Source organism: Lonchura striata, chromosome 2, assembly GCF_046129695.1.
Source record: "Lonchura striata isolate bLonStr1 chromosome 2, bLonStr1.mat, whole genome shotgun sequence".
In the NCBI taxonomy this organism is placed as follows: domain Eukaryota; kingdom Metazoa; phylum Chordata; class Aves; order Passeriformes; family Estrildidae; genus Lonchura; species Lonchura striata.
In genome coordinates, this window is record NC_134604.1 from 77,215,308 (window position 1) to 77,231,713 (window position 16,406).

Below are 16,406 nucleotides of genomic sequence, written 5' to 3' on the forward strand. Positions count from 1 at the left end.
TATTTCTTAGGCACTTGGCAGCCCCTCAATTTCAGTACTGAAAATTATGTGCTTCAGAACTTTCGTGAAGAAATTTAATAGTTTGGTTACATTACAGGGAGGAATCTACCATAAATTATATTTCTGAATTTCCTTAATATGTCTTTAAATCATCCATTTAGTGTGTCAGTCACAGTGTATCCCATCTCAGAGCGATGGCAATTTAAAGGTGTCTAATGAGAAGTCCTTTTTGGACAAGCTACTCTAAGGGCCATTCAGAAAAGTTCTCCAGTGAATTTAAAAAGTTTGGAGGGATACAGAGCAGTGACACTTCAAATGTGTACAAACAGCATTTGGGCATAACAGCCCTCTGAACAGCTTCACTCTGTGTGTGTGTGTACCTGCACCTGTATTGACACACAGGAGTCTCTACTTTCATTCTTTGTGATGTCCCTCTGTCTGTTTATTAATTTTTAAATAAATTTTCATACTGTTTTCAAATCCTGTAAGCTCTTTTTTTTTCCCTCCAGCTTTTTTTTTTTTTTTTTTTTCCCTTATAACACAGCAGACTCTTTTTCTTTAGCTGTAGAAAGGGCTCCAGTCATCCTGCCCAATTCTGTTAGCTCTTCTTTGGTGTCCAAAGCCAAATACTAGCAGAGTCCCCTGCCTTGGCCTGATCTTACTTTCCCATGCAACAGAGTCCTATCAGCATCTAGCTTGCATAAGAAAATCAACCCATTAAATGGTGTGAATTCCCTGTGGATGTGTGCAGGGGGTAGTGGTTTGCTCCCTGAGGGCTGGGATGGGGCCTGGAGTGCTCCAAGTTTCATGTACCACATATTTGAGCCAAGTCTTGTCCTTGAAAGTTTTTACATTTATTTTTATTTTTTCATGGTTCTGTGTGTTCCGTTATATATTCTCTCAATATATAGAATACATATTGAGGGCAAATATAGTATGTTCTTTATTATTTTCTGTGTAAGTGTAGCCAGACCCTTGAATATAATCCAGATTTCTTAAACTAGGTTACCTGAAGATGATGATCCAGAGATCATTTTAAAAATTCAATGTAGTGCCCTGCACAAATACTTCTAAAAATTGTCACAATATCAAAACCTACACCTTTTCTTTTTGCCAAACTTTTAATAAGAAATAACAATCAACCTACAGATGAGACACAGTGGACCATTATCATTGTGCCAAAGCTTTGGCATTGAAATCAGAAGCAGAGGCACCATTGACTCCCTGTGCAGGCACTTCTAAGGCACAGTTCATCTGACCTACCTGGTGGAGGATAATTGGTCCCTCCAAACTCTCAATTCTGCCAACTGACTATAAAAACACTCTAGACAGCTGTCTCAGAGCTAGGCCTTTATGTTATTTGGAGCTACTTGAAGACATTTTAACCAGAATGATTGAAAAAAAAAAAGAAAAAAAAAAGAAAAAAAAATTTAAATAAAACAAAAGGGATAAAAGGCAATTTTTTTCCCCCAGAGGAGAAAAAAACAGATCCTTTTTGGTACATAGGTCAGAAATAGTCACTTTAAGAGAACAATGCAGCTCTATGTAATGTAAATTATATATTTAAGCAGGTCAGATGAGAATATTCTTTGTGTTCTACATATGTGAATAAGCCTAAACTGCTGGGATGGTAAGACACACTCAATTTTGCAGTGGAGAAATAATGTTAATCTATTTCAATAATCTTGAAATACCAATATATTAAGAGCAAAATTTACATCAAAATTTACACAAGCAAATACCTCGGACTTGAATAGCCTACCCTTGAACACATATCCAAATCCATTTTACAACACAATATTGTAATTTATCACACAGTAAAATACAGCTATTTTCTGTGGGAAAAAAAGAAAAGCTATATAGCTTTAGGTGCTATTGATATTAGGCATAAATAAAAAGCATACTTAGAGAATGATCTTCAACTAGCAGTGAAATCTTAGTAATTTGTATACAGCAGAAAATTTTACCTGAAAATTACAAAATGTTTTTAAACTGCTTGAGAAGATTTTGTGCAGTGCTGCAACCACTTTTGTTGCAATTGCTTTTTGTCCTGAAAAGGGATTTCTCTTCAGATGACTTCTGTCCTCAGTGTCACTCTACTTTTATTCTACAAGAGAGAAAAGGGACAAGGAAAATGCATATTCATATCCACAGGAAGAGTCTCAGGCACAACATAGTGCTGTTACTTTAAAAGAGTTGTATTTTTGCATTAGGCACTGCTTCCCCGTGCATTTGTATCTGCATATGTGTGTTTATGTGTCTCTATATGCACAAATGATAAGTAGCTACATCGTTTACATTTTTATGGCTGAAACCCTTGATTGAATTTTCATAATGCCAGGAGGGCCCATTTGGGATTCGGGTCCTGCTGTGCAAATACTCGCTAAGACATCTGCCCCAAAGAGCTTGTAACTCTAAGAGGATAAAATGTGGCAGAGTAAATAATTAGGGGGAAATGCAGTGACTCTCTGTGGTTACATGGGAGGGTCATTCAGCTACAGAATCAGAGCAAGTCTTTTTGCTTGTCTGGCACTGATTTATTGGTGAATCAGCAGCACCATTCTGGCTTTTTATCCTGGGCTCACAGCCAAACTATCCCTCCCTCTTGTGCTCGAACCACAGCATCAGGATGTCCCCAGCCACATCTGAGCTGCGCAGCAACATCAGCCCCTTCCAGAGAAGACCCCCAATGGCATAAATCAGCCCTGGTTTTCCACATGCACATTTTAAAAAAGATTTTGTTGTTGTTTGGCTTCTTTTTGAGGTAGGAGTGAAAAAGCAAACATTTCCCTGCTACAAGCTTGTTTCTCCATCACACATAAAAGGCAGGGCAGGTAAGAGGAAACTCTCAAACCTCTACATCATTCCCACGGGGACATTACCAGGAGCCACCAAGGAGCAGTGAGTTCTGGCATGTCCCTACATGCCACCCTTCCTAGCTCTACGTGTCCACCTTCCACAAGGCTCCCAAAACATTCCCAAATGTTTTCCACAACCTTCCCAAAGCACCATTATCTTTGTTCCTAAAGTCCAGGCCCTGGTCTCCAACCTGCAGCCATAGCTGGGCAGGGAAGGAGGGATGTTGTCTTTGGATCTGGATCAAGGTGACATGAAAAGCAAGTCACGGGAACATCTCTGGACGCCCACCCCTCTCTGGGGCCAAGGTACCAGGGCCATTCTAAAAATCAGGCACCTGCATTTGCACAGGACAAAGAGATTTGGTTTGCACTGGTGATTCTTGCAGAAATGTTGTTCCTCTGTGTTTGCATTAGTTGTCAGCCCTGCTGCCTTGGAAGTGAGCCAGAGCATGACTGCTGATGCACTCAGTTCAGCCCCTCTGTGGGTAATGCAGGAGAATCATGATGGTACAAATGCAGCCATTTGGCCTGTTCCTCCCATGATACCGTATCTCTGGTGAGAAACTGCCCAACTGATTAGAAGAGTGAGCAAAACAGACTGCTTTCTTAAGGCCTGCTCAAGTCACTTCTGAAGATCAGTAGGAACAAAACCTTCTTTTGTGGTTGTGATAATGCAGCAATGAGAATAACTGCTGCAAATTGGTGTGATTGTCCACTGTACCTCCCTGGTGGAATTATGTAAAAATCAGAAATCCCTCACATGCTCATTTTCTGCTACTATATAAAACTGTGATTTATTTACAGCCTCAAGAAGTGGGCCCATGGGAAGCTCAAGAGTTTCAACAGGGTCAAGTTCAAGATGCTGCACTTGGGTTGAGGCAGCCTCCGGTATCAACACAGGCTGGGAGATGAAGATATTGAGAGCAGCCCTGCTGAGAAAGATTTGGGGTACTGGTTATTGAGAGGCTAGACACTACCTGGCAATGTGAGCTGGCAGACCAGAAACCCAAATATATCATGGGCTGCACCAAAAAAACTGTGGCTAGCAGGATGAGCAAGGTGATTCTCCCCCTGTACTCCACTCCCATGAGACCCTGCCTGGAGTGTTGGATCCACCTCTGGGGTCCTAGCATAAGAAGGTTGCCGACCTGAAAGGTGTCCTTACTCATGGCAGGATAGACTAGATGGCCTTTAAAGGTCCCTTTCAACCCAAACTAGTTTAATATTTTATTTTGGTGTTGTCACCATCCCTGTCAGCCTGGCCCAACATATCATAGGAATTTGGGAAGGCTTTAGACAAGAGATTCAAAATGTCAACATAATTTGTGGCTAATGCCTGAATGCCTGTGCCAATGCCTGTGGCTAATTTGTGCTAATGCCTGTGGCTAATGTTCTCAACCTAGTGCATGTGCTTTCTTTAGTTAAGTCATCCCTGCCTCCGTCCCTCAGGGTTTGCATATGCAAACCCATGAGCAGCCACTGAGGTTGATGTTTGGTTAGGTAGTTTCATAAAGGGGAAATCTGCTGATGGATCTGTGGGGAAATTCTAGGTGGAATTTGCATCAGATTTGTACATGTAGAAGAAGAAAGGTTACTGGCAGTCATAGTTTTTCAATGCAGTGCTTATATAATGGTATGTTTAATTGAGGTTCAGGTTTACTCCTTGGGAATGGACACAGCTGATAAATTGGCATAAGCTGCTTGTCCTCCATGTCTGATGCAGGACCAAAGAGCATTTTGCATGTCATTTCTTGTGTGGTTACACTTCTAAACCAAGTGTAACCATCTGACTTGGTTTTGTGGGTTGGTCTACAAAGTCTTTGTGTGCAGGGTCTTCCCTCCCCACAGCTGTGCTGGGCAGGTGGACCTGTGTGTCCTGCTTTGTGGGGTCTGCAGAGGTATTCCAGAGCACAAGCTGCCAAAGAAATATGAAAACAATATTTAAAAAGCAAAAGGAAAGTGTGTGTGTGTGTGTGTGTGTGTGTGTATCATATTCATTCAGAGAAGATGAGAGTATCATCAAAGTTGATATGGGTTTTCCTCCCCTCCCCATTTCATCATCCCTTTTGCCCTCCCACATTACACACACACACGTCATTGGAAAGTACAGGGCATTTCATTAGGTAGTCTTGGACTATCTGCTGGGCTCTTTAAGAATTCTTAAAATGGACATTTCGTTCTCCTCAGTGATAGGGATCAAATAAAGTTTGTACACCTTAGAAAACTAGCCTTGTTCTCTTCTTCAGTGGCATTGTTGTGAGGTCCTGGAGACCCATGTTGCCAAAAATCTGAGTATCAGGATACGGCAACAATCTGCCACTGTCATGGTTTCTCCCTTGTTTGTGTAAAAAGCTACACAAGGTTGTGGATGCTCCATCCCTGGAAAATATTTTAGTCATCTTCCATTTATAAAAAGACTACGTAGCCTGGCTTTATGAACAAATGAGAGTGCTGAGTATGAACAAATGAGTGTGCTGATGTTTTCTACCCAGAAAACATCAAGTAGAGCTGAAGGGGGACTAATACAGAGCTTCATTTAAAGTTGAAAGCAAAACTGACCAACATATTGCTGCAAAACCAGAGGTAGTTCCTTTTCTATCTCAAACACCAGAAGAACCAGACTCCATAATGTGGATATTAAGGTAGGACTTGATTGGAGTTAATAAAACTTAGGTGTTGATATGCAATAGAGGCTTAAAAGATAATGCATAAGCCTGATTTTACTTTTTAAAAAACCTGAAATTTGGTGTTTTTTTAATAGAATAACTTGGAAAACCAGCTAAAATGCCATGTTCATCATTGCCTTCTCATGGTGTATCTGCTGTGTCTGGTGTCTCAGGAGCAAGTGGTTCAGAGCAGCACTGCAAGTGTAGTGGAAAAGGAGGAGCTGCCCCTGGAAGACTGTTGTGGGAGGCATTTTCCTTACATCTTTTAGATGGTTGCATCATGCAACATCTCTAATGGCTAGCTTCCTTTTTCACCATAAGACCTCATCCATAATTTGAGGCTGAACAGTGGTCTCAGGGGAAATCATGCTGCACTGTGCAGAAATTTTTGAAGTCACCTTGATGAGTACCAAAAGGTGGATTAAAATACAATGGCCTATTTTGGGAGCAAAATGGCTTTCTCCTCTGATTTCTGACAGAATATTTTCTTCACAGGCTGTCTTCTGCCCTAGCCCAGAAAAATGCTGTTGTTCCTTTCCTCATCTTGCTCCTTCCTATGTCAGGGATGGTTTCTCATCTCCTTTTCCTCCCTCAGCAAGCCTGCTGCTTTCTGTTTACTCTTGTTCTTCCCAAGCTGGCTGTGGGATAGGCAGGAAATGGACTCCCTGTGCCACAGGGGAGTCACAGGCTGTTTGCCAGTCACTCAGGCATGTGCTTAATGGGGGTGGTGCTCTAGTGGTCTTGGTCTGGTGGTCACTTGAAGAGCAGCCCATGCATAGAGGGGTTGGAGAAGGAGAAGGGTCACATGAGAAACTTGAGGCAGCACGTGTTCCCATTGATTAATGGACATTTTGGGGTAGAGAGGAAAAGTAATGAAACATGAAATAAGGCTGTTATAAAAATGTGTTATAGGATTCACTCTGTGATCACACTTTTGGGCTCTGAATATTATGTTGCTAATATTTTTGTATTGCTGTTGGCCAGGGTACTTCAGCTGGTACTGGGACCTCTCTAGCTATATCTTCAAGTATTGGACTCACGCTTTTCTACAAGTCTATTTTTCCCCCCCTGAGACAACCCATATTGCCTGTAATATATGCTATTACTTAAAGCTGTTCCTTACTTGTGACCAAGAAGAGCTTCACTGAATAATGTAATGGGCAAAAATTCTTTTGTTTTCCTATGAACTGTGGAAAAGGATTTGGTGGTAGTGGTGAATGAAAAACAAGCCAGCAGTGCATGCTCACAGCCAGCCATATCCTGGGCTGCATCAAAAGAAGTGTGGCCAGCAGGGGATTCTGCCCCTCTGCTCCACTCTCATGAGACCTGGAGTGCTGTGTCCCAGTCTGGAGCCCCAAAACTGGATAGAATCCAGAGGCAAGCCATGAAGATAATCAGAGGGCTGGAACACCTCTCATATGAGGAAAGGCTGAGAAAGTTGGGATTGTTTATCCTGTAGTAAAGTTCAAGATGACTGATTACAGCCTTTCAGTGCATAAAGGGGGCTTATAAGAAAAATCGGGAGATACTTTCAGTAAGGGCTTTACCAACAGGAAATGGAGTAACGGTTTAAAGCTATAATAGGGCCGTTTTAGACTAGGTATAAGGAAGAAATTTTTTACAATGAGGATGGTATAACATTGTCACAGGCTGCCCAGAGAGGCTGTGATTGTCCCACCCCTGAAAACTTCCAAGATCAGGCTGGACATGGCTCTGAGCAGCCTGGTCTAGTAGAAGATTTCCCTGCTCATTACAGGGGGACTGACTCTGTGGCCTTTAAAGACCAGAGAAACTGCTCTATGATTCCACACATTCTGTATCAGTAGTGTGGAAAATCCTTGTAAGAATGATCTTGTATTACCCTTCCATCACTCTTCAGGTAATCACTAAAGGCACTGAATGGGTCTTACTGTGTAAGCTGCACTTTTAGCCACCTCTGGAGAGTGATCCATCCCAGTCAGTACTAGAGCTGTGCCTCAGCTCTTTAAAAGCAGGCACAAACATTTGACTCTGTGTCTGATCTACTTACCTTTTACAGTCAGTGGAGAGAAACAGGCACTTCTAGGTCACGATTCACCTTGTCCAAATGCAGACATCAAGAATAATTCAGTGAATCACGCTCTAAAATGGCTTATTTCTTTCCATTATAATGGAAAATTTAAAAATGAGGACAAGGTGATTAGCTATATGCATATGCCTACCCTGTCAATGTCTCCAGGGAGGTGAGATGAACTTCTTAGAGGCCTAAGACAGGTTTTGATCTCCAGCGGGTCTTACCCCTCTCCATGTCTTAGGAAAAAAGTCAGACAAGTCTCTAACTCAGACTACACTTATCTTTTAAGTCAATAAAATTAATTTAGGATTACTCCTATCCTGAATCTGTATCTGCCACTAATAGACTAGTATTTTTTTCCTTTTTTTTTTTTTTTTTTTTTTTTTAGAATTTTTAGACTAGCTTTTTTCTCCAAAAGAGCTACCATGGATTCAGGAAGCAACCACAGAAACATTTCTGAGAAGTTTCACACTTCATTTATTAGTATTTTATTTAAAACTTTTTAATTTTAATCATAAATTTTCTCCTTTGATGATCAGTTTGTAACCCAGAACAGATTAACTCTCCTTTGGCACTGGCTGGGTTGACCTGGGTACTCTGATTCAAGGAGGTTGTGCCAGGCTGGTTGAGGACAGGTTTCAATCCTTCCTCCATAATTGTTAAATTGCATCAATCTCTTCTACTTCAGACTCTTGTTTTTCCAAAACTTGAAGAGCGAGAATATCGCCTGCTGGAAGTTATCTCCTGACACTACATAGAGCAGCAAATTTCCAAAAGTATTTAATGCTGCTAAAGGTTTAGTTATAATAAACATTAAAAGGATTGTTTTCTTCAAGTGGCAGCTAACTGGCTGTACTTGGAGCTCCAGACGAATCCCCTGAAAGACGTGGAAGGGGAGGAAGCACACATAGAAGACCAGCAAGAGGAGAACAGTGAGTCTGCGAGCCTTTTGTTTGTAGCCAGCCTGTGTGTGGAGCCCAGTGGCCAAGATGCAAATGATGAGCACGTAGCAGAGAGTCACCGTGAGCAAGGGCAAGAAGAAGGCAACCACAGTCAGTCCCCAGTTGTACCAGCGACTTGTGATGAAGTCCTCAGCAGCAACCAGGTCTGGGCAGATGGTCTTGTTCTGCCTGTGACTTGGGGCAATCAGGACAGCCAAGGGGCTGAGGACCACCAGGGAAATCATCCAAACAACTGCGCAAGTCACCACTGCCCATCTCCGCTTCCGAAGAAAAAGGGATTTCACTGGGTGAACAACTACCAAAAAGCGGAAGATGCTGAAGCAGCTAAGGAAGATAATACCACTGTACATGTTGAAATAGAAACAAAACTGAATAAACTTGCACATGAGGTCTCCAAAAATCCAGTCATTTCCATTAACATAGTAGTGTATAAAGAAAGGAAGTGTGACTACATACAATAGGTCGGTGATAGCTAGGTTTAACATAATGATGGTGCTGCTTCTCCAGGGCCTCATCTTAACACAGTAAACAAAAATTGCCACAATGTTCCCTGGGAAGCACACCAGGAAGATTAGGCCGTAAAGGACGGAGAGATAGAATTTCACCTGTAAGAAATCTTCATCCCTGCAGCTTGTCAATCGGTCTGCGGGGCTGGGCTGAGCAGTAAAATTGTTGGTGTATTCAGATGCCATGTTTGCAGAAGTCTCCTTAAGACAAAAATCAGATGTTTAGTTTTAATAGATTTGTTGGAACAAATGTTGTCAGTTAAACCTTTTGTTGCTGGAGAAAATGTTGTATGTTTGAGAAGGCACAGTAGTGAGAGGAAATGAGGATTTGCTAGTGTACCCAGTCTGACCTAGATAACACCACTGAAATGTTTAATTTCACCCTTTCCTTTCTTTTGCATTTAGTTTTGATAATTATTAATTTTACTCTTTCTTTGTTTAGCCTCTTTCATTGAAGAGGACAATTACTGCTTATCTGCAAATCTTCAGGAGTAGGAAGCACACATTTAGAGAGATAGAGGAAGTTTGGGCTTAGATTTTGCAAGTGAGCTAGTCTTAACCTTTCAGAAAGTAGAACCATATCCATATATTATCTTTACTAATCTGAGCTAATCAGTGTTTTGTTCTCATGAAACATAGATGTTGTTCTGCTTTCATGAAAGCCAAAAGATGTTAGGTTTAGTTACAGATCTCAGGACCTGATGCTCCTATAACCTGACAGATTGTTCCCTGAATGTGATTTTATTCTCTTGGAGTCATCAGAGTATAAAACTAGTATAAACATTTTGGTTTTGGTTTTTTGGAGGGTTGATTTTTGGGGGAGAGGTGTTATTTTGTTTTGGTTTGGTTTTTTGTTTGGTTTTTTTTTTTTAATCAAGCTCCAGTGTGGCATAAAATTTATTTAATCTATTAAAGACTGTTTCTCAAAGGCAGAGGGAAAATGGAAAGCACAGAGGGAAGGCAGTGATTTTGCCTCCTGTTCTATGCAACTGGAGCAAGGTAGACTTGTCTCTGAAATGATTTCTTGTCTGACATAGCCAATTTGGATCTCTCCACAGGAAGTTCAAGATATAACATTTCTTGTTAGTGTTTTAACCTGAAAAAATGGTAATCAAGCATGAATATCATCTAATGTCAGATATCAGAAAGTTGCATGCTTAAATTGGAGACAGTCCTCCTAAGTCCCCCTTTATCACCAAAGGAGAGAAGTAAATTCCTCCAAGACATAATATATCTACCCACAACTGAGGTTTCTAAGATAAATTATTTACTCTTTTGGCATACCCATTTCTTTCCATTGATACAAAAGGTAGCCCAGGGTGACTAGTTCAGCCTTGGATATCTCAAGTGAGGCAGGAACTGTGCCACTGTGTTTCTTTAGCACTTCGGGCGAGTACCACTCTTCCAAATTCAAACCAATTCTATGTGAGAAAATATTCTAAAGAAACTTCATAAAGTGCTAGACAGGGTACTGTCAAGCCTAGATCCTCTTTCTTGTCCCAGAAACAACATCTTTAAATGAAACCAGTGGTACATTAAACATCCAGGGTGAAATCAACACATTAAAAGCAAAACAAAACAGAAAACCAAAAAAGCACCAAACCTGGAAAAAAGACAGAATTGTACATTATTCAGTCTTGGAAAATGTGATTCAGTTCACAGCATTTAACATGTTACCTGAATGACTCTTCCTTATCCTCATAACTGGTAGAACATGACCAACTTACTCTGACAAACCCAATCATTAAAGCTGGGACACAATGGGCGTTATTTGATCATAACAAGTCAGCAAGATGATTATCTCTTTGCTACTCAGAAGTACTTCAGGCTGAAATTTGAACAGTTTCCCTACAATTTAGTTAAAACTCTAATACTTTTTAACATTAATATTATATCTGGTAGAGAAGCTTTACAGTAAAAGATGTACTAGGTAAAGGCTGTCAAGCTTGTTTTAAACCAATCTAGATTTACAACCACAAAAGCTAGGGGTGTGCATGTTTTCTCTCTTTTCTGCTGCTCAGAGATACCACTGTCACCTGCATTTATGCCTCTCCAGTATATTTCATATCATGTTAGACAAATTTACTAGAATATTTGATTTATCCCCAGTTTGGCTTTCTTGCACTGCTGATTGGTTCTTCACCACAATCTTGAACCCTCTAAATTGAAAATGGAGAAATATTGCTTACCTGAAAACCTGCAATTCTGCTTCTCCCTCTGATATTGCTTTGAGTAAAGAGCTCAAATGAAATGTATTTATGTCTTCCTTGCAGTGAAGCAGGTTTTAGTATGACTTTGCAGCCATATACATTCATTCCCTGTCTGACTGAGAATCCATGTGGCTGTGAATTAGGAAAGTCATATAAAACCTCAGTTACTGGCTCAAGTGTCAGCTCTTAGAGCTGGGTGGCTGGAGGACTCCTATTTTGCCCTCTGTCATTCACGCTGTCTTGCCTTCAGTGGGCAGATCAGGCTTTGCTGGTGTGTGCTTTGCTTAGCTCTGTGTGCTGAGGCAGACCTGTAGTATTCAAATGGCAGCAAATCACATTTAAATTAGCATGTATGTATGAGTGCACTTGCTTAGAAAAGATGAAATTAAATTTATTCTCCATTTCCTATGAAGTGAAACCTGATCACCAAAGTGAATAAGGAATGTTGTCATTTCAAGGTCAGGTGAAAAGTGTTATGACACACTGTCTTCATTAAAATCAAATTTCTAACGGAGTACAAATTTCATCTCATGAAATAAATCAGTGTTTCTTTTGGCACAATGTGCTTGTCAGAAATTGTGGCATTCTTTCTGCTTATATTTGGTGAGTAAAATATCAACAGTGTGTTGGCTTGTTATTATTGGAGTAGCTGAAATTGCAAACTTGTTTTATTTTGAGCTTTTGCTTTTGGGCTTCATAATTCACAAGATCTGCAATTTTCTGTGCTTCTTGAGCCAAAAGGCTGTTCTTGAATAAAAATCTCATTATTATCCTTAGCTCGAGGAACAAGATCAAAAGAGATTATTATTATTTAAAAACAGTTGTTGCATCTTGAATTTTGAAACTGCAGTCTTCAGCCCTTGAGCTGGCAACCTGGTCCATGCACAGAAGCTCCGGCTGCCCAGTGTGGCCAGCAGCCTTTCTGTCTTGGTACATTTGATGGGTCTTTTCTCACTGATGAGTTTATGATGCAGTACTAAATGAGCAAGCTTTCATGCCTGAACATTATGTATGTATGTGCATATAGGAGTATTTTTCAGAAGAATGTCTTGGCTCTCCTGTACTGGAGATTTGGGAGCTAGCTACCTGTTTTGCTAATCATACTGCAGGGAAAGAGTGGTAACGGGGACAATCAAGACTGGGGCAGCAGTAATGTCTGACAACTAGATCATTATCTATCTGTTACCATTAGGGAAGGGGCACCCTCTCTGCTCTCATCTAACCAAGCTTTTCTCTAGGTCAATGCCCAGAGCACTTTTAAAAAATGTCCAAAGTTTCTCAATAATTGTAAAATATTCTGTCATGTACCAGCTCAAGGATCAGCAACTGTTTAAATAGCTATTACCCTGTTCCTAGGCACTGCATATGTCATTAGAAACCATTTGTATGAGGCTGTAGCGTTACAAGCACAGAGGGAGCTAATTATAGTTAGGGATCATTTAATGCATTCACTACTTAATCCATTACACCCCTGAGTGCTGGGGAACCTGTGCAGCAGTGGCTGGTTTTTATTCTTCCTTGGCTGTGGCAGTGCCTGTGGTAAAGCAGAAATGGGTTTTCCTGGTGCCATGACCCAGACCTGCCACGGATTTGGTGCACTGGGGTCTCAAGCAGGTACTGGGGTCACCTCTGCATTTCTAACTCTGTACAGGAGAAGAGAAGAAAATAAAACACAAGTTTTCAGACCAATTTTGAGAGATGGTGACTAATAGAAGATCAACTCATACAGAGCTGCATGGATATGCTCAGTCTGTGGACCTTTTCTCTTTGCCAGCCATTTCTCTCCTTTATGTCCATGGACCTCTTAGGTCTGCCCACTGGTAGGCCATTGTGATCCTTCACAAAAACAAGGGGCTTTTTGTACTTTAAGGTTGTCCTCGTCCTTGTCCCCTCTACAAGCATTGGAGGGAAATCAAAATACCCTGTAGTTCCACAGTCAGCTTAAGTGACTCTAATTGCACACTGCAGTCAAAAAAGCTGGCAGCACTACCTTCCTCCTGTCATCCTAAACCACATGTTTTCAACAACCCCAGTGCTTGTGCAACATGGAATGTATTGGATCAGTGAGCTGACAGAGGCCAAACCAGTTTTCTTAACCTTGTGTTTGTTTTATGGCCCTGTTGTGACAAGTGATGGCTCTTTCTGTGGGTATGTGGGCTCCTGGGCAGTGGTGGGGACTGGCCTGGGACAAGAGGACAACAGCAGAGGAAGATTGGCTGGGGCTGGCACTGAAGCTGCACATTGATTCCTGCTGTGAAGTTGTGTTTCACTCACTGTCCCCAGCAACCAGCTGAAGCTGGTCTCCAGCAATGTTTCCCAAAGAGACAGCACTCACTTTGTGTTTCAACAGCCTTCCAGGCAGGCTGGATTAATTAGTCAGAGGGGCTGACATTTTCCCCTGACATAAAAAAAAAAATTCTATACAGCTAATGTAAATGTATTCATGTGCTCTTAGGTGCTGTATAGAAAGAAAACTGGAATGAATTGGTGGAAGGATTATTAATTAAATGTTTCCTCTTGAAACTTTGTACTATAGGCAAAGACAGTTATCAGAGAGTGCATGTCACAAATAGGATCATCTTTTCATGTGGTATTCTTCATTCTGTTATGGCAAGATGAACAGAATGCACTGAATGACTGATGGGTTTGCCCACCTGGGCCACACAACCTCCTTCAAAAACTTCCAGTCTGAAATATGGAAGTGGAGAACAACACTCGGTATTTTTATTTTGCTTTGCAGCTGATTCCAGACAACGTCTCTCTCCTCCAGATGGGCTGGCTATTGGATTTTGTGAGCTTTGGGGTGGAAGAGATCATAACAGGGCTTTTTGCTGTTTCTCAGCATCACTGCTGAACTTAACTGTAATTAGGCTTTGCAGGCATGAAGGTCCACAAACATCACAGGGGCCATCCTCATTTCACAAAACCTGACCTAAAATCCACAGGCATGAATGAAAGACTCCTTTCAGAATCAGACCTTCAGGCATGACAGCACTCGGGTGTGGTGCAGTAGAAATGGCCCTGATTAATAATTATGCAGGGAAACAGGCATCTTTTTTGGGCAAGGGTCAGGCTCCAGAGTCTTAAGAGCTTTCATTACACGTTTTACTTTTGGTTCAGCAAATACGTAATCTTTGCATGGGTTATTTCCCATAGCAGACATGCATTTGTTTGGCTCATCTTATTCTGTGTGTGATTGAATACCTAATTACCATTGTTATCAGACCACCTACTGGGAGATGCTCTGTTCTGTCTTCATCACATGGGGAAATCAACTCCAGCTCTCCCTTCGTATTTTCTTCCCTGAGACAGAATGGTAAGGGCAGCATTTTTTAATCCCTAAATGCACTGTAACTCTAAATTAATCACAGTTAAATGCTGTCCTCTAATTATGTAGGAAATAGAGACTGTTAATGAAAACTTTTGGAAAGGGATATTTTACCTTAGGAAAATTACATATATAATCTGGAATATAAACAGTGCTGTTGCCACATTGGCTGAGCAGAAGTCGTTCGATGGAGTTCTAAAAATAGGCCATATGGATCTGAGACACTATTTTATGCCTAATATTAGTCCTCAAAGTGAATTGGTGCTCATCGACTACAGGGCACAGTAGATAAAATCTACTGCAGGCCTTACATGATGACTAAACTTTCAGCAGGTGTGTTGCCCCATGGGAAATAGGGAGAGGAAAGACAATGGGACAATTTATCTGCTCAAAGCCAGCATGTGCTCAGGTACTCTGGTGCAGCACTGCCAAGAGCGTAAACCAGTGAATAAAAAGCCCCACAGGAGCACCCAGCTATGAAATGGCCCTAAACACAGCAGCTGCACCAGTTAAAGTTCTCCCAGCAGACACTAAAAAACAAACTAAACTCATTGGAGAAGTGACAACAGCCATAATTGTTTCAGGTAATAGGCTGTTTCCTGAAAATGACCCAGTTCAGTGGGACTGAAAACAGAGAGGACCGATTTGCTGCCTCATTATTTTGTTGGGTTTTTTCAGTTCCAAGACAGAGCAGCCTCCTTGGTGTTCTGTAATATGTCAGTAGAGGATTCAGCACGGCATGCTGCTGATGTGGCTTCCAGTGTACAAGCAAGTTTTTAGTCACTGAAGATATATTCTCTTGTGGTGCTATTGCTCTTGTAATTTGTTTGCAGGATGCTGTGGCACATGAAGGAAAGTCTGCCCTTTACCTTTGGTCACTCTAATAAGGTTTTGTCTTCAGAAAGTGACTTGTAGCATTACAGCCCTCAAAACATGAATTTCATGTACACAGCCAAAGATGAGCCTTCTTATTAGGCAGATACTGTCCCCTCACAAGCACTGCCTGGCTCTTGGCAGAAGGACCCTGGGTGATACTGCTACAAGCAGCACCCATGTCTGCTCCTACCTGCAGCCCTAACCCCTTCACTTCCCACCTCTGGAAATTACACTTGTGCTTTGGAAATGAGCCTTTTCTAGTGGGGCTGGTGCCAAGAGGAGCACAAACAGGACAGGGAAGGGAACTCTGCCATTTCATATTTCAAAATTGTAATTTATCTCCCAAGATCATCTCATTCTTTTCTTCATACAGTCACTGAAAGTATGTACCAGTGAATTAGTTGTTTGCAGTTGTTTATCACTTGTTTCTGGTAAGGTGAACAGGTATCTGAAATTATCATGTAGAATTTTAATATTATAAAGCAGTAAGCAGAAGTAATTTTCACTCAAATTGAAATGAGGATGTTCTTTGACAAAACAGACAGAAGCAGAAATCCACAAGATTTCTGAAATCATCACTTAACCACAGAGCCAAAGGTCTTGTATTTTTTGGAGCAAATTCCCTTTTTATCAGGCAGAGAGCTGTACAACAGGGAAGGTGTTCAGGCTCCTCATCCCAAGCACTTCCCGTTCTACCCCTCATGATAGAGAAGCTGCTCTGTCAGCATGAAGGCAGCTCCCTCTGGTTCCCCCTTGCAGAGGCAGCTCTGCCAGCCTCTACTCTGAGAGACATGTAGCTTCCCTGCATTTGAAAGAGTCTTGTGCTCTTTAAATTATGCTTATTATCCCCAGGCCATTAACTGGATCTCCAAGAATTCAGACTGGGTGGAGGTGCAGATTGCTAAAATAGCCTTCAAAGAGATAATTCATGCAAACTGAACCTGTGG

The 16,406-nt window shown here is 41.3% G+C and overlaps 1 protein-coding gene across 1 annotated transcript; it reads right to left on the reverse strand.

The window, feature by feature from the left end:
* Positions 1 to 8,256: 8,256 nt before the first annotated feature.
* Positions 8,257 to 9,231, reverse strand: LOC110470573 (2-oxoglutarate receptor 1). The gene has a single exon (XM_021530319.2). It carries the CDS (start codon positions 9,229 to 9,231, stop codon positions 8,257 to 8,259), a length of 975 nt encoding a protein of 324 aa, XP_021385994.2.
* Positions 9,232 to 16,406: the final 7,175 nt, after the last annotated feature.